This window comes from Eumetopias jubatus, unplaced genomic scaffold, assembly GCF_037043125.1.
Source record: "Eumetopias jubatus isolate StellerSeaLion01/CBP00866 unplaced genomic scaffold, mEumJub1_p1.0 scaffold_9, whole genome shotgun sequence".
NCBI lineage: Eukaryota > Metazoa > Chordata > Mammalia > Carnivora > Otariidae > Eumetopias > Eumetopias jubatus.
In genome coordinates this window covers 130,694,514-130,712,462 of record NW_028274815.1, presented here as the reverse complement: position 1 = coordinate 130,712,462, position 17,949 = coordinate 130,694,514, and the positions used below count along the sequence as shown (strand labels likewise).

Below are 17,949 nucleotides of genomic sequence, written 5' to 3'. Positions count from 1 at the left end.
ACTCCACGTTTGAGCTTCTCAAGACCGCCATGCTGCTCCCTAAAGTGGCCACATCCTTTTACAGCCCCAGCAGCGATGCATGAGGGTTCCGGGTTCTCTTCTCCTTTGCCCACATGGCAGTCCTTCTCCATGCCCACTCCTTGGCAGTCCTTTTGACTCTGGCCATCCTAGTGAGTGTGGAGTGGTTTTCATCTGCATTTTCCTTGATGGCTCAGGATGATCTTTTCATGCCCTCACTGGCTGCTTGTGCTTCTCTCCAGTGTCCTTTGCCCCCTTTTAAATATGTGTCTTTTTGTTGTTGAGTTAAAAGAGTTTTTTAATACATTCTAGATCAAAGTCTCTTACGGGATATATGATTTGCAAGTATTTTCTCCTACTATGAAGGCTGTCTTTTTACTTTTGCGATGGTGTCCTTTGAAACCCTAAAGTGTTTAGTTTTGATCGAGCCCAATAAGCCACATATTTTCAAAGTTGTTGTTTCTGTGTAAGCACATGCTCTTGCTAGAACCAGGACTCCTTTGATTACATGTTCAAGAACAGAGGGTCTCCTAGCATGGTTGCCCTTTATGGTTTTCTGTAACAAGCCCCTAATTGTTCTCCCTCCCGGGGTATCGGGGTATCATGGGATGGGAATGCCCTCATCATGAAAATAGGATCTTCTTTATCTTCCTGACTTGAGTGTGATTCAGACACAGGGGTAGTTCACCAAGCTGGTAACTTTCTGGTCTTTTTTCCTTCTCCCTCCTTCCCTTCCAGAAAACTTGTATTCTGATTATGAAAGCCATTACTTTTCAGTATAGAACATTTGGACATTTCAGACAACTATAAAGAAGAAACTGGGTCAATTGTAATCTCATTCTTGAAAGATGACAATAGGTAACTTTCCTTGAGCATTTGGTGCCCATCAGATCCCATCTGAAGTGCTTTCCATGTTGTATCTCATTTAATCTTTCTAGCAACTAAGGGGCCCCATTATGACCCCCATTTTCAGAAGAGAAAAATCAAAGGCAGTTTAAATATTTAGCCTAAAGTCACCTGGATTTTTTTCTAACTTTTTGTCTTGGAAACGATTTCATCCTTAAAAGTTGTAAAATTGGTACAAAGAATTCCCCATTACCAAAACTTCACTCTGATTCCTCAAATGTTAACCTTTTTCTGCCTGTGCTTTATCATTCTCCCTCACCTTAGAAGAGTCAGCTGCAGACATGATCTTCTTTTACTTTTATTTTCTAAACAACAAGGACATTTGTCAGAAACAGGAAATTAACAGTGATACAGTACTATTATCTGCCCTGCAGATGTCATCAATTGTCCCACTGACATCTCCACCAAAAAAAAAAAAAAAAGAATATTTCTCCCCCCAGATCAGAGTCCAACCTGGGAATGCACACTACATTCAGTTGCCATAACTTTTGTCTCTCTCTCTCTTTTTAAGATTTTATTTATTAGAGAGAGAATGAGAGTACCAGTCAGGGGGAGGGGCAGAGGGAGAAGCAGGCTGAGCAGGGAGCCTGGTGTGGGGCTCGATCCCAGGACCCTGAGATCATGACCTGAGCCGAAGGCAGAAGCTTAACCAACTGAGTCACCCAGGCGCCCCTCATACCTCTTACCTCTTTTAATGTGGAATGGTTCCTCAGCTTTCCTTGACTCTCATGGCTCTCACACTTTTGAAAGATACAGGCCATTATAGAACGTGCCTCAGTTTGGGTCTGATGACATTTTTTACGGTGAGGACTCAGTTTATTGCATCTTTGGCGCTGTCCTCAGTGTGTGTTATAAGGAGACCTGCTGTTGGTGTGTCCTGCTCTTCAAGATGCTAACTTAAGGTCACTTGGATCCGGTGGTGTCCCCAGGTTTCTTCATGGTAAAGGTGCCATTCTCCCTTGCTAATTAATCTTATGACAGCAGTTCCCTGACTGACAGGGCCAGGGTTCTAACCCAGGGAGTGTGTTGTCACAACCCAAACTCTTAGTCATTTTACTTAGTTATTTTTCAGAAGCCAGTAAGAATTCTTTTTTTTTTTTTTAAGATTTTATTTATTTATTTATTTACTTAAGATTTTATTTATCTATTTAAGAGAGAGTGTGAGTGCAAGAGAGCATGAGCAGCAGAGAGGGCCAGAGGGAGAGGGAGAAGCAGACTCCCCACTGAACAGGGAGCCCGATGCAGGGCTCGATCTCATGACCCTGAGACCATGACCTGAGCTGAAATCAAGAGTTGGACACTTAACCGACTGAGCCACCCAGGCGCCCCACGACCAAGAACTTCTTGATGTGTGATCTTCCAATATCTTTTCATATATTTGTTTCCTAAAAAACAGGAATTTTTAACATAAAGTTCTGTATTCTCCATTTTAAACTTAATATTTCATCATGCCCGTTTCCCAAATTTTTTGAATGTCCTTAAAAGACTGCTTTTTATAATTACTGTTTATGTATGCACACTAATATTTTTAACCATTCTCCTCTCGTAGGGACTTAAGTTCTCTCTCATGTTTAGCACAACATTTATACACATTTGCAGTGAGCATCCTTATACCTAATATTTCTAGAAATGGTGTGACTGGGCTCATTAATTCAGTAAGCATTCTGGGGTGCCTACGATGGACGGGGCACTGGGGAGTCAGCGTTTAACAAGACAGCAGCTCCTGTCCCCAGGGAGGCGGCAGGGGTGAGACCGTTGAGCATGTGAGTCTTGGGATGCCAGCTCCATACCTGGGCGGCCGCATCTCTCTGTACCTCCCTGTATTTGTGACAAGAGGGTTGTCATGAGCCCCTTAGCAGACAGTCAGTCCTGTGGGTCACACTGAAGGAGTATTTTTAAGACTCGTGGTATAAATGATCAGGTAATTTCCAGAATTATTTTTAAACCATTTTATTCTTCCACCAATGTTACAGGCGCTTCCAATTATTTTTTGTTCATTTTACGAAGGAGGGAGGGGGCTTCTCTGGTAAATAGTGTCATAGAGGTCTGGACTAATTGGAGAGTATCAGGGAGCCAGAGCTGGATGGTGCTTGGGGGAATACCGCAATGATAACCTTTTCCAAAGTTCCGAAAGGAAAGGATGTGTGGACATGGCTTTCCCTGACCAGTAGCTTCTTTATCCTTCTTGAGGGCCCTGGAGTGTGGCCCCTGGTAGTTGACTCCTTGCAGTCAGCTTGGTGTTTGTGGAACAGCTCAACTCTGAGCGCAGCCCATCTGTGACCACTGACATTTGAACCTGTATTTTTAGGGGTGAAAAATGTTGTAACCTTGGCCAAATTCTGAGATGGGCATTGTGTGCAGAGAGTGAGAAGGGGGAGGGCGGATGGATGTGGATAATCCAACCCATTTATTCGGACTTGTGCTGTAGTAACTGAAAGCTTCAGATGGGTCATCGTTTCTCCACCGAATTTAGTCTGTTGGATCTCGCTTTTCCATTTGGAAATGGGAGACAATATCCCTGGATGGGAGATGTGTGAAAGGCCCAGGTTCTTGGTAGTTACACACTGGGAACCGGTAGCTTACGGGTGTTTGATGGGACTAGAATTTGAACAGGTTTCAGATGTGGACGATCTGATCAGCACTGCTACCTGGGAGCTCCTAATACTGGCTATTGATTGACACGCACATGGGAGGTCTTTAATGCCTGTCCCCCAATCCTGGTTCCCACTGAACTTTGATATATTTGTTTTAGGGCTAGGCAGTTTTTCCATGCGGGTAAATCTTCTATGGAATGCTTTGTGCTTCTCAGCTCTTGTTCATTAATTGCACTCAGATTCAGATTTGTCTTGTTTTTCTAAGATTCTGAGTAGTGATCGAAAAAAAAAGTTATTTTCTTTTGGTCCTCGGTGTCTTCACAGAGGTCAGTGTTACCTTATTAGTATCCCCCCCCAACAACTTTATTTATCATTGCACAGTTATTTCATGTTTATGGCAGAATATGTGAAAATATAGATAAGGAAAGAAAAAGCAAACTGTACTCCTGCTAACTAAAGATGTGACCACTGTTAATATTTTACTGACCTGCCTTCCAAATTATTTCGAAAGATGTGTATTGCAAAATACAAGTCTGTGTATATAAATACACCGTGTGACAGAAAGGAGGCTACGTCGACTTCCAGCCAAATCTCTCAGAAGGCTGTACTGTTTTCTAAATCCCTGTAGGATTCCACCTAGGCTTGGCTGGGTCTAGACTCCTACCTTTGAAATTCTATATCAATAAAATCTTGCTGGTCTATGCAAGGTCAGTGTCTGGAATACACATAGAAACCGGCATTCATTTTACTTTGGACTTGCCGGAATAATTTCTACCAGTCAGGGGAGGATTCATTTCCTGTAACAGAAAGCAGGATTTCCTAAATTTGTTTCCTGTGTACATTCTGCTTTGGAAAAAGCCTTGAAGTGTCTTTATTCAGCCATTGATTACAGCCTGAGGGGCGCTGGGGCCTGCCTGCCCCCGTAGGGTAACTCCCAGGGGAAATGAAATCGATGTAATCTGGCCAGAGAGAGAGGTGCTCCTTAAGTGCTCAGCCCGACAGCATTCCATCTTGTCCCGGATGTTTGGCAGCGTTGGAAGTCGGGTACAGCGGGCGAGGGAGGAGAGCTCTCGGAGGTGGTCAGGATGCAATTTTTAATGTATTTGTTTCTTGGCATGAATGGTAAGGAGGTGCTCTCCTAAGAGCAGGTCGAATCAGCCCTAGGACTCATTTATTTGTCTTTTCTAGGAATTCTTTCATATAGAAGAAAACTTTTCTAGGCTTCTAAAATCACAAGTACTAATGTGCTCATTACAGAAAAAATAAAATTGTAGATTCGAAAAAGAAGTGGATAAACATTAATTTTATCCACCACCTAGAGATTACTGTTTATATTCTGCTATAGATTTCCCCCAAGCGTCTGCTTCTATATGTAGAAACATAATTGCATGTTTCATAGTACAGAATCATACTGTAGCCCAGGGAAGGAAGGAGCGTGGAGTGAGTTCAGTAACATCCTTTAGCAAGTCTCCTATGTTGTCATATTCCTAGGATTTCTGTGTGCATGAGTGTGTGTGTTTGTATGTAGGCACATGTGTGTATGTGCTCACATGTGCCCTATGAGCACGTGTATGTGTGGACTTGTGTGTGTGTGTGTGTGATGTGTATATGATTGAAAGTTTTCTGATGCCTTGGCCATGGCTCACTAATTTCAGAGCAATTAATTACAAGTTCTAGGTCACGTATAGTTTGTTCTGCAAGGCCGCCCCATGCTGGCGGCCTTAGGTGAGACGCGTGTCTCCTTACCCTGAGACCTTCATTCTTGCCCTCTCTACACAGACCTCCTCCCTCCCTTCCTCTGAGACACCATTGTTATCAGTATCTGAGTATCCTTGCAGAAATAATTCTTTGCATGGATTAGAATTTTTCTCGCCCCTCCATTATTAACGTATTTTAAAAAATGTAAAAAGCGCAGTTGTAAATTACAGACTCAGTTCTGCACCTTGCTTGCAGCGTGTCAGTACCTGGAGCGTCACCGAGTTGTGATGTCAGCAGAGGCCTGAGTTTTACTCAAATATTGAGGTACTGTGTGTTCCCATAATCTCTCGATGGCATTTAAGGACCCTCCTGTCCATTTTAATGGAAGGTGAGGGCATCACACTGGCCTCCTGACTCCCCCAGTGCAGTTATCAGCTGTGTTTAACTACCACATGCTGACTTTTTATTACTTAGTTTTTTTAATTAAAAAATTTTTTATTTTATGTTCTTTTCATTCCAGTACAGTTAACAGACAGTGAATATTAATTTCAGGCGTACAACATAGTGATTCCATACATCACCCAGTACTCCTGACAAGTGCCCTCCTTCATCCCCATCATGTTTCCCCCACCCCCCCACCTACCTCCCCTCTGGGGACCATCAGTGTGTTCTCTATAGTAAGAGTCTGTTTCTTGGCTTATCTCTCTTTTTGTCCTCTTGCTCATTTGTTTTTTTAAAACTCCACACAGGAGTGAAATCATATGCTATTTGTCTTTCTCTGACTGACTTATTTCACTTAGCATCATACACTCTAGCTCCATCCATGTCGTTGCAAATGGCAAGATTGCATTCTTTCTTATGGCTGAGTTAATATTCCATTGTGTGTGTGTGTATGTGTGTGTATCACTTCCCCTTTGTCTATGCATCTATCGATGGATACTTGGGCTGCTTCCATAATTTGGCTGTAGTAAATAATACTGCTATAAACATAGGGATGCATGTATCCCTTTGTTGTTTTATTTTTTGGGTAAGTACCCAGTAGTGTGGTTACTGGATCGTAGGGTAGTTCTGTTTTTAACTTTTTATTTTATTTTATTAAAAAATTTTTTTTACTTAAATTCAATTTAATTAACATATAGTGTATTATTAGTTTCAGAGGTAGAATTTAGTGATTTATCAGTTGCATGTAATACCCAATGCTCATTCCATCAAGTGCCCTCCTTAATGCCCATCACCCAGTTCCCTTTCCCCACCCCCTCTGGTGCAGCCACCCTCAGTTTGTTTCCTGGAGTTAAGAATCTCTTATGGTTTGTCTTTCTCTCTGTTTTCATCTTATTTTATTTTTCCTTCCCTTCCCCTATGTTCATCTCTTTTGTTTCTTAAATTTCACATATGAATGAAATCATACGATATTTTTTTTCTCTGACTTATTTTGCCTAGCATAATACTCTCTGGTTTTTATTTTTATTTATTTATTTTTTAAAGATTTTATTTATTTGACAGGAAGAGAGAGCAAGCGAGCACAAGCAGGGGCAGCGGCAGGCAGAGGGAGAGGGAGAGGGAGAAGCAGGCTCCCCGTTGAGCAAGGAGCCAGATGCAGGCCTTGATCTCAGGACTCTGAGATCATGACCTGAGCCGAAGGTAAAGGCTCAACTGACTGAGCCACCCAGGCGCCCTATTTTTATTTTTATTTTTTTAAGTAATCTCGGTGCCCAGCGTAGGGCTCAGACTCCAAGATCCAAGATCAAGAGTTGCATGCTTTCCTGACCGAGCCAACCGGGTGCCCCCATTTTTAACTTTTTGAGGAGCCTTCATACTGTTTTCCATAGTGGCCGCACCAGCCTGCACTCCCACCAGCAGTGCACGAGGGTTCCTTCGCGGAGTGATTTTAGGCAAAGCATTGGTGAGCTGACAGCAGTATGACATGGCCACCTGCTGAACACCTGTTCTCCGTGCCGGGCACTGTGCTCTGGGCAGCCCTTACAACCCAATTACTGTGATTGTGCCTGTTTTGCAGATGAGGCGTAGGTTGGCTAAGGGGTACCCGCAAGGCCACGTGGCTGGCAGGATTAAAACGAGGCAGCCTCCGGCCGGGGGCTGGTCACATGACTCAGCAGTACTGCTTCTCTACCCATGGGAAGAGGGCTGGAACGTGCTTTGTCGCTCACGAAGGACAGTGAGGGCTGTGCACCTGTGGTGGGAGCTTAGGGCTGATACTGCGTGACCTGCCGAGTGTCTGGTTATTCTTGCCTCTTCTGAGCTCACATTCAGGGGCTCTTGGCCTCCTAGGCTCAGTGAAGCATGCTTTTTGGTTCCTTGCCTCTTTCTCATTTTGGGCGGCTTCCATGCTTGGAGCTAAGAAACCTTCTAGCAGACCGCAGAAGCCTTCCCATGGAGTGTCTTGCCTTCACTACCCATCTCTCCAAGATCCTGTCCTTGGAAAGGAAAACGAATGACGGTGTGTTGCTCCTTGAGTCTCCAGTAACCTTGAAACAGTCCCCCTTACAGACGGACGAGAGATAAGCAAAGAGCTGTGTGCACAGGTCTCTCCCCAATGGCCTAGTGGCAGGAGGGCGTTCCTGTGTTCCGGTCACTGTGCTGGGAGATGGAAAAGGGGAGTGAAGCTACAGCTCACCTAGAAGCGGATTTTATTTTTAGTTCCTCCCCCAATTATAAGAGTAACACAAGCTTGTTATAGAAAAAGGAAGCAGGGGCGCCTGGGTGGCCCCATCTGTTAAGCATCTGACTTTTGGTTTCAGCTCAGGTCCTGAGCTCCGGGTTCTGAGATCAAGCCCCATGTTGGGCTGTGTGCTCGGTGTGGAGTCTGCTTGAGAGTCTCTCCTTGTCCCCCTGCCCCTCCCCACCGTGCGTGCTCCCTCTTTCTCTCAAGTAAATAAATAAATCTTTAAAAAACAAAAGAAAAAGTAAACAATTACAGAAAAAAAATTCGAGTATTTTCCCTTCCCATCTCTCTTCTCTACATAGAATTAAAATGTTTGGCGTCATTCCACATTCCACCTTGATGTGTCCACTTGGTAGTACATTGTCTCATCCCCGTCCAGTAGCATCTGTGGTAGGATGTTTAGTGGCTACACTCTTTTCTCCTGCTTAGGTACAGCACAGATGATTTATCCTGCCTCCCACTCCTGGCTGTCCTCAGTTTAACGTCCTGACGGATGGCCTGATGGATTAAATCTGCACATCTCCGAGTGTGTATGCAAAAGGTCCCAGTTGTCTCATTCTGCATCTTCCTAACTCTGTTGCAGAGAGTGAGGCTGAGACCCACCAGGGAAGGGCAAGCGTGTGGCTTTCCGGGGGTCCTGCAAGCTCAGTCCTTGTGAGGCCCCGTGGTTTTCCCCTCCGGGGCCATGTTCCTCTCTCAGGGGTGTGCGCTCCCCCAAAATGCCTCCTTGTACCTGCGCTCCAGGCACGCGGACAATGACCGCATTCAGACCAGAGCGCGCAGGAGTGAGATTTAGGAGGTGCGTGGGGCTTTACCATCTCACTGCCGGTCCTCGGCTCCAGGTTGAGTTCAGAGAACAGAGGTCAGGAACTCAAGGAGAAAACCCTCCTCCATCAATGTTATTTATTAACCACGGGGGTAAGAATCTTGAAATAGAATTTTGGTTGCTCGGAAGAGAGGGGGTGCTGTGTTTCAGGGACACCGGAGGAAACTATCAAATGAGCCATCCTTGGTATCAGCTGCTCCGTGGGCCAGAGATGCAAAAGTTCTGTCCTGTTTCTTATTAGGGTTAAGCCCAGAATGGACTTAAGGGAATAGTCATTTCTAAAGGGCTACGTTTTTATGGAGATGACGTCATTCTTTTCAGATACTAATTTTCGTCTGATTCAGTGATAGGAGGCGGCTGAATTTCAAGTAATGGATCAAAGAACTTGGATCAGGGAGTGGCCTTTTATTCCACCATCTTGCCCACAGGTTCTTAAGCAAAACCGGCCGTGTTTTGTTTGCTCCGTGCTGTGTGTGTGTGTGTGTGTGTGTGTGTTTAATAATCAGCAGTATTTTAAAGATCACTTAATGTTATCTAAGAATCAGCTTTTCTTGAGGAAGATCACATCTGGAAATGGTGGGCCCAGTTTCTACTGGGCAGTGGTTAGCCGAGCTGGGTGGCTGCTGCCTCAGTTTACCCCTGCCCCTGTGGGGCCCGCCCTCCTCCTATCTGCTCCCTGTCCAGCCCCCAGTGGTGCCTTAGTGAATCAGTTTCCTCATTAAGTAAAGAATACTTCGGTCTGTGGATGCATTCATAGCCTTGAAAGGCTGGATTAGGGCGGACTGGCCAGTCTTTGTGAGCCCGAGTGTTGATCTTCTTGAATGCCACCAAAGATATCAGATTCACGCGTGCTCTTACGATTACTGCATATCCTGCTTCTGACAAGAAATCAAGGCTCGTTAGCCTGACCTGGCATCTTTCCCAAGCACACATTCCCAGGTACAAAGGGAAAATTATTAAAACTTGTCACAGGTGGTTTATTGCTGACCCACAAATGATGAAAAAGCCCTTTCATGGATTGTTCTGGCGTGAATTCTTCAGATGGGCATTTTAGGGAGGGGGCGTAGCAGCCTGTCCTTTTGATTTCCTGACCCGAACCAGAGCACACAGGCGACTCAGGACCCCAGCTCCCCACCCTCCACCCCTTCTCGGTTTTCATTTGATTGAGTTAATTTATTTGTTCATTCATTCATTCATTCATTCAACCGTAACAGGGTTTCTTTTTCTGCTTCTGCTCTGACTTCTGGATATTCTGATCCGAAGCCCCAGCGACCCCACTTCTGGCTGTTAAGGATAGTGAGACTCAAAACCCCCAAATCCTTTCTGATTGGGTGATAAGGGATGATTCTCTTGAACGGAAGCTCGGACCTGCCAGGATAAGAAAGAAGTAGCCTCATTTTTTATCATCTTGTTTTGGGAAGAAATGCAGTTGTTTCTCCTGACCCCTGAAATGTCTGTCCCTGCTGCAATTGAGAAGGGTCAGGGAGCACCCCAGTTCCAAACCAGTCTCTTCTCAGTAGAATCTCAGGGATTTCTATTAGAAAGCAGCTCCAAATTAACGCTGACTTAAGTTAACATGGGCCAGAGAGGGGAAGGTGAGAATCAGAGACCCTCCCCACTCCTGACTCTACTTCCACCACAGGGCTCTCATGTCCTGGGGGCGTCTGTCCCCAAGGAGACCAGAGGGGTTTTGATGAGGAAGTTGGACCCAGGGTGGGGGGCAGCAAGCATGGTGGTGGCTGGTTCCTTCACTCCATTGAGAGGTTCGCTGCAGAACAAAGTGCAGTTAGAAGGTGTTTGCCTACAGGTGTAATTCATCCATCAGCATATGTCACTGTTTGTCATTTCAGATTTAAAGACCAACTGTTCCCCCAATACGGCCCCTTGGGTCCCTGGCATGGGGGCTGGGCTGGCCAAGGCCAGAACTGCCTCATAGGCTTGGAAGCTGCTTCCAGGTCTGGAGTTCCACATTCTTCCTGGATTGATGATTGATGTGAGGAGCAGGTTTTGGGGTAATTAATGTGTTTCCTTGAAGCCCAGTACCACCCACTTTTTACGTCTTTTTAGAACAATGAAAGAGGTTTTTAGGGGGTGAAGTCACTGCAGCTTGAAAACAAGAATGGAAAAACCCCTTTCACTAACAATTATGGTTGAAGACCTCCAGAGAAGAATTTTTCTTTGTTACTATAAAGTGGTGTGTAAAGGTGTAAACTTAGTCAAGCTTTCTCAGCTTGTGTGTCCTTACGTATTTGTAATATCTTGTGTTGGGATATGAGTTTACTTAATTAAAATAAATAAAAAGTGCATGTACATGATAAAAATATTTCAGTAGTGCAGAAGGGTAAAAGTAGAAGATAGTAGTATGGCTCATCACATGTGGCACCCAATGCCCATTTTATGTACCGATGGGAGTATTTTGTGTATACCCATCTTCAGTGATTTGTTCATTTTGGACTTTGAGAGAGGATTGTTATCAGATAAGACAGACACTATTGAAAGAGCCGTTGAATTAAACGAGTTAATGAATAGGTTTCCAAAGACTGATGTAGGCTAATAGCAAAAAGACCCGAAAACAATCATTACTTGATTGGCCTGTTTCTTTGGAGGGGGAGGTCAGTGTGACAGTACCTTCCTTTTCTGTAAATCCTGGTTGACTTGTTTCGACATCATTGAAACAGGGTAGAGTTTCCCATTCTTGAAGACAAGCCTCTTGTTAGTGTAAATTCAATTTGTGTCCACCGCAGAAACCTAGTTAGGTATCTGAGCATAGCCCACTAAGGATGGATGCACAGAATGTTTAGAGCTGGAACAGAAATGGAAAATAAGCCACCTGGAGCCCCGCACTTTGCAGAGGCTGGAGGGAGTGCGGGTAGGTGGCAGAGCTGGGCTGGAACCCTGGTTTCATCCTCCCCACTGCTTCAGGGTAAAGCAGGGCAGCCCAGGAGGGCCTCGGTGTTCTGGAAACAGAACCGAGGAGCAGCGGGTGTCTGCTTGTGCAGAGTCCCTTGGTAGCAGAAGGGGGAGCTCAGGAAGCACCCCAATGAAGTAGAAGTGTGGGCATCTGATTCCCTGGGAGAGTGACTCTCACTGCCTCCAGCCCCCACAGGGACCCCGTGAAATACTGCAGACAGTTACAGATGAGCATTAATGGGCACCTCTGTCCCCCACTCTGGGCTTAAAGATAATAAAACATCTCAGAACTGACACCTTCCATGCGCCCCTTTCTCTGTCACCCTCTGTCACTCCCCAGGTCTGCTCTCTCCTAAAACCTGCCTCCGTTTCTTTCCCTAAAGATTGAATTTTCTAGGAAAAAAAAGGGGGGGGGGAAGGGTGCTTTTTCTTTTTTTAGACCCCATGCTCTTGGGTTTGGATCAGAATAAAATGGCAGCTTGTTTGGCATTAAAATCGGGAGCCTCTTGGATGCGTTTCCTATCGCTGCTGTCGCCAGTTGCTCCAAATCTGCTGTTTTGAAACAGCACGATGTGTTCCAGCGGGGTAGGTGAGGTCGGGCTCACTGAACTGTGATGAGGGTGTCGGCAGGGCGCGCCGTGTTCCTCCCGGACGCCCCAGGGGTGGCTCTGTTGCCTTGCCTTTCCCAGCTCCGAGACGCTGCCCCCATTGCTCGGTGTATGTCCCTTCCTCCACCTTCAGAACCAACACCGTCTCATCGCTCTGACCCTCCTTTTGCCCGCGGTTTTCTCCCGGGCCACCGCCGGGAGCGTTCTGCCTTTTGAGGACTCCTGTGATTACATGGGGTCCACCTGGATAATCCGGGACGGTCTCCCAGTGCCAGGTCCTTCATCTTCATCACCCCCTGCCAAGCCCACTTTGCCCCGTGAGGTAACATATTCACACGTCCGGGGATTGGGATGTGGGCATCTTTGGGGGCCATTATTCGGCCTGCTGCACATCCTGTGAAGTTTCTAGCAGTGACAGTGGGGGGGATGTCAGGGATGGATGCCTGACTGCGGTCAGGCACCCCTGAGGATGCGCCAGTGCGCATGCACCGCCCAGCCTTGGCCCCGGTGCTCTGCGGCCGGGCACCCGGATGAGCTGGGATTGGCGTTTCCCTGGGGCTTTATACTTGGTCAGTTAGATCCAGGATGAGATTCCACGTCAGCCTGTCGCCGCTGCCAGCCGACGGTAGCCGAGAGCAGCCGACGGTAGCCGACAGTAGCCGAGAGCAGCCGACGGTAGCCGAGAGCAGCCGACAGTAGCCGAGAGCAGCCGAGAGCAGCCGACAGTAGCCGAGAGCAGCCGAGAGCAGCCGAGAGCAGCCGACAGTAGCCGAGAGCAGCCGAGAGCAGCCGAGAGCAGCCCGCCACGCTTGCCTCTCGCGTCAGGCGGAGTTGGTCCTTAGCTCAGCGGGCTGATGCGCGAGCGGGCTGGCCCTGTCGTGTAGGCCGTGTCCCTTGGGGGGCGCTGTGGGCTCTTCACACTTACTCGGGTCTCCTTCCTGGGCAGTGGCGGGGGTGAGGACTCGCAGCTGTCCCACCCCGCCCCGGCCCCCCTCTCTGACCCCACCTTTGCTTTCCTTTTCCGCTCGTACTTCCCGGACACTCAGCCAGATTCTTCTGTGGACGGGGGTTTATTTTCTTCACAGGCTTTTAAAAACACGCCCATTGTTTACATCTAAAAGGAGACCTCAGGGACAGGCCCAGATCTCGTTTTTCTTGAGAGGCTGGACGCTCTGGCGCTCCTGGGCCGCATTGCCTTGGGGCAGCGTCCTTCAGCGCGACCGGGGGTCGCCGCCCGCTGTGGGTGTGCCGCGGCTCCCCTTGGCACGCGCTCCCCCCCCCCCGCCCTCTTCACTGACTTGCGCAGCCGGTCTGGCCCCTGTCTTGCAGTTTGCACCCCCCCCTCCCGACAGAAGGTTCCAGGCGGCGACAGAAGCCGCGCCTCCAGGAAGGGCAGTGCGCGGTGGGTGGGCTTGGGCGCCGGGTAAACCCGGGTGGCCGCCTGGCCTGGCCGCGCCACTGCCCAGCAGCATCACCTGGCGCGGTGAGTTAGTAACCTCCCCCTGCACCTGCGTCCTCCTCTGCGTGGACCAGTGATCTCACCCTCGGCGGTCCTGCCGTCTGGGGGCGGGGGGTGCTGTCCCCTGCGTTCTGGGAGGTGTAGCAGCACCTCACGGGCGGAGGCCAGGAGGTGCGAGGAGCACGCCCATTCTCCGGTTTTGGCAGCCGGAGCTGTCCCCACTCATGGCTGCATGTCCCCTAGGGGGCAGAGCTGCCTGGTTGAGACCCGCTGTGGACACCTGCCTGGCTGGGTGTTCGCGAGGCTTAGAGGAGAGCGTGGAGGCCGAGCGCCGCCCTGCACCGCGTCCTCCTCTGCTCGTGCTGCTGTGGGCTCGGTGCGAATCCTCCAGAAGGGGTCCCTTTCGACCCTGCGCGCGCTCTCTGCCCGGCTCAGGCATGCAGCCTGCCTGGGGACCTGGGAGAGAAGGTGAGTTGTGCCGCGTGGAGGGCGGCTGGGCGGGTGGCAGCGCCTGCAGGCCCCGAGGAACCGATGCTGTCACCGGCCGACCCAGCCTTCCCCAGGGACACAGGGGCAGCTTGCGCTTTGCTGGTCGCCGCAGCCCCTTCCCCCTTGGTGTTCGTTTGCTTGACCTCTGAACCGGGACCCTCGGCGGTGTATCTGACCTTTGACCCTGTGTCACGTTTAGGTGGCCCTGGTACAGTGGACCGAAAGCGTGGGCTTAACCCTGGTGGGCCGAGACCAGTCTTCCATGCAGCTGAGGACCCCTGGCGACCAGATCCTGAACTTCACCATCTTACAGATATTCCCTTTCACCTATGAAAGCAAGCGCATGGGCATCATCGTGAGGGTGAGTTACCTTCTCTAGGACTTAACATGATTAAAAACTTAAGTCTCCTGCGTGGGTCCCCGTAACCTCAACATTCTTTCTTAACTGTTTATTACCCTCTTTTTTCTGATGTCGATTGTCCAAACTAACAAGAGAATAGAATTGCCTGAACGTTAAGAATATTATCAGTCCATCAATTAGACAAGACCTCAGATAGCTGATCAGCTTCTGGTTAACCTAGTTCTAGAGGGAAAGGCCTAAAGTACGTGAACTGGGCATTTCTTTCTTTCTTTCTTTCTTTTTTTTTTTTAAAGATTTTATTTATTTATTTGGCGGAGAGAGAGGGAACACAAGCAGAGGGAGTGGGAGAGGGAGAAGCAGGCTTCCCGCGGAGCAGGGAGCCCGATGCAGGGCTCGATCCCAGGACCCCGGGAACATGACCTGAGCAGAAGGCAGACGCTTAACGACTGAGCCACCCACGTGCCCCAAGGACTGGGCATTTCTTGATAACAATACCTTTCTCATTGTGTACACTTTTGTTTAAACATCTATCTGCTGAGGTGAAATTCACATAAGCAAACCATTTTAAAGTGTGTAATTCAGTGGCATTTAGTATATTCACAGTGTTGTGCACCCGTCGCTTCTTCTTCTTCTTTTTTTTTTTTTTAGGAGAGACCATGCAGATGCCCTGGGGGGTGGGGTGAAAGGAGAGGGAGAGAGAGAATCTTAAGCAGGCTCCTCACCCAGTGCGGAGCCCAGTGCGGGCCTTGATCTCATGACTCTGAGCCGAAATCAAGAGTCAGACACTTAACTGACTGAGCTACCCAGGCCCCCTGCAACTACCACTTCTGTCAAGTTGCAAAACATTTTCGTCACCCCAAAAGGAACCCTAATACCCATTAAATAGCGACTCCCCATTCCCCCCTTCATTCTAGTCCCAGGAATCACCAATCTGCTTCTGTCTCTAGAAATTTACTGATTCTGGATAGTTCATATAACTGGAATCCTATGACACATGACCTTTTGTGTCTGACGTCTTTCATTTAGCATAATGTTATCAGGGTTCATCCAGGTTGTAGCATGAACCAGAACTCCATTCCTTTATACGGCTAAGCGATTGCTTATCTATTCATCTGTTCATAGACATTTGGGTTGTTTCCACCTTTTGGCTATTGTGAATAGTGCTGCTATGAGCACTCACGTACAGGGATTTGAATACCTGTTTTTAATTCTTTTGGCTATAGACCTAGGAATGGAATTGCTGGGTCATCCTGGGTCCATTACACACTTGCTGGGTAATCCTTTTATCTTTATGAGGAACCTCCAAATGGTTTTCTGTAATGCTGCACCATTTTACATTCCCACTGGCAACGTAGGAAGCTTCCAATTTCTCCACATCCTCACCAACACTTTTTATTTTCCTTTTTCATTTTTTTGGTTATAGCCATTTTTGCAGTTGAGAAGTGATATTTCATTGTGGTTGTGATTTGTATTAACTTAATGACTGATGATGTTGACTCTCTCTCTCTTTTTTTTTTTTTTAAGATTTTATTTGACACAGAGAGACACAGCAAGAGAGGGAACACAAGCAGGGGGAGCGGGAGAGGGAGAAGCAGGCTTCCCGCCGAGCAGGGAGCCCGATGTGGGGCTTGATCCCAGCACCCTGGGATCATGACCTGAGCTGAAGGCAGCCGCTTAACGACTGAGCTACCCAGGCGCCCCGTTGACTATCTTTTTGTGTGCCTATTGGCCAATTTTATATCTTCCATGAAGAAATGTGTATTCAACTCCTTTGCCCACCTTTTAATTTGGTTGTTTGTCTTTTTGTTGTTCAGTTGTAAGAGTTCTTTATGTAGTCTGGATATTATCAGAGAGTTGATATGCAAATATTTTCTCTTATTTTGTAGGTTGTCTTTTCATTTTCTTGATAAAATTCCTTTGATCACAGAAGTCACTAATTTTGCTGAAGCCCAATTTATTTTTTCTTTTGTTGCACTTGACTTAGGTGTCATATCCAAGAATTTTTTTTATTTTAGTAATCTATTTTTTAAATTTTTATTTCATTTTATTTTATTATGTTAGTCACCATACATTACATCATTAGTTTTTGTTATAGTGTTCCATGATTCATTGTTTGCGTATAACACCCAGTGCTCCATGCAATACATGCCCTCCTTAATACCCATCACCAGGCTAACCCATCCCCCTACCCCCCTCCCCTCTAGAACCCTCAGTTTGTTTCTCAGAGTCCATCGTCTGTCATGGTTCGTCTCCCCCTCCAATTTACCCCCCTTCATTTTTCCCTTCCTACTATCTTATTTTTTTTTTTAAACATATAATGTGTTATTTGTTTCAGAGGTACAGGTCTGTGGTTCATCAGTCTTACACAATTCACAGCGCTCACCATGGCACATACCCTCCCCAATGTCCATCACCCAGCCTCCCCATCCCTCCCACCCCCCACCACTCCAGCAACCCTCAGTTTGTTTCCTGAGATTAAGAGTCTCTTATGGTTTGTCTGCCTCTCTGGTTTCATCTTGTTTCATTTTTTCCTCCCTTCCCCTATGGTCCTCTGTCTTGTTTCTCGAATTCCTCATATCAGTAAGATTATATGATACTTGTCTTTCTCTGATTGACTTATTTCGCTTAGCATAATACCCTTTCATATCCAAGAATTTATCATTAAATCCAAGGTCATGAAAATTTACCCCTATATTTTAGGAGTTTTGTAGTTTTAGCTCTTTAAGTCAATGACGCATCTTGGGTTCATTTTTGTATATGGTGTGAGGTAGGGATTCAACTTCATTCTTTTGCATGTGTATATACAGTTGTTCCAGCACCATTTGTTGGAGAGACTGTTGTTTCTTCATTGAGTAGTCTTGGCCCCCTTGTTGTAATTCAATATTTTAAAAGGTTTTTCATTTGTACAATTATAAAAATTATTGGAAAAAAATATGGTGATCACTCAGCATTATCATTTTGTCACATTTATTTCAAATTTTGTTTTTATATATTTTGAAACTTGTTGAAATACAACGTCCACAGCGAACAGTGCAAACATCCTAAGTGTGCAGCTCAAGTGTTTTACACGGCACACCCATGTGACCAGCATCCAGAGCAAGGATCAGAATCCCAACCTTCGTTACCCCAGCAACTCCCTTGTGCTCCTTGCTGGTCACCTATATCCCTCTCCCAACAGGGATAGAACCACTCTCCCAATTTCTACCACTGATTAATCTCTTTTTGAGATTTTCTCCTTATATAAGAGAAATCATGCAGTAGATTTTCATGTTTGAGTTCATTTGCTCAAATTTATATTTGTGAGATTCATCCCTATTTTTGTAGGTATTGCAGTTTAAATATTTTTTTAAAGAAATAAAACATTGTGCATTCAGTTGAAGGCCCATCTGCCCCTCCT

At 46.7% G+C, this 17,949-nt stretch overlaps 1 protein-coding gene across 1 annotated transcript in view; it reads left to right on the top strand.

The window, feature by feature from the left end:
• The window catches only part of ATP9A (ATPase phospholipid transporting 9A), a 128,005-nt gene that overhangs the window by 83,535 nt on the left and 26,521 nt on the right, over nt 1-17,949 (top strand). The window contains exon 15 of the mRNA XM_028125226.2: nt 14,391-14,552. Within this exon, the coding sequence (XP_027981027.2) occupies nt 14,391-14,552 (162 nt within the window). The remainder of the gene's footprint in view (nt 1-14,390; nt 14,553-17,949) is intronic.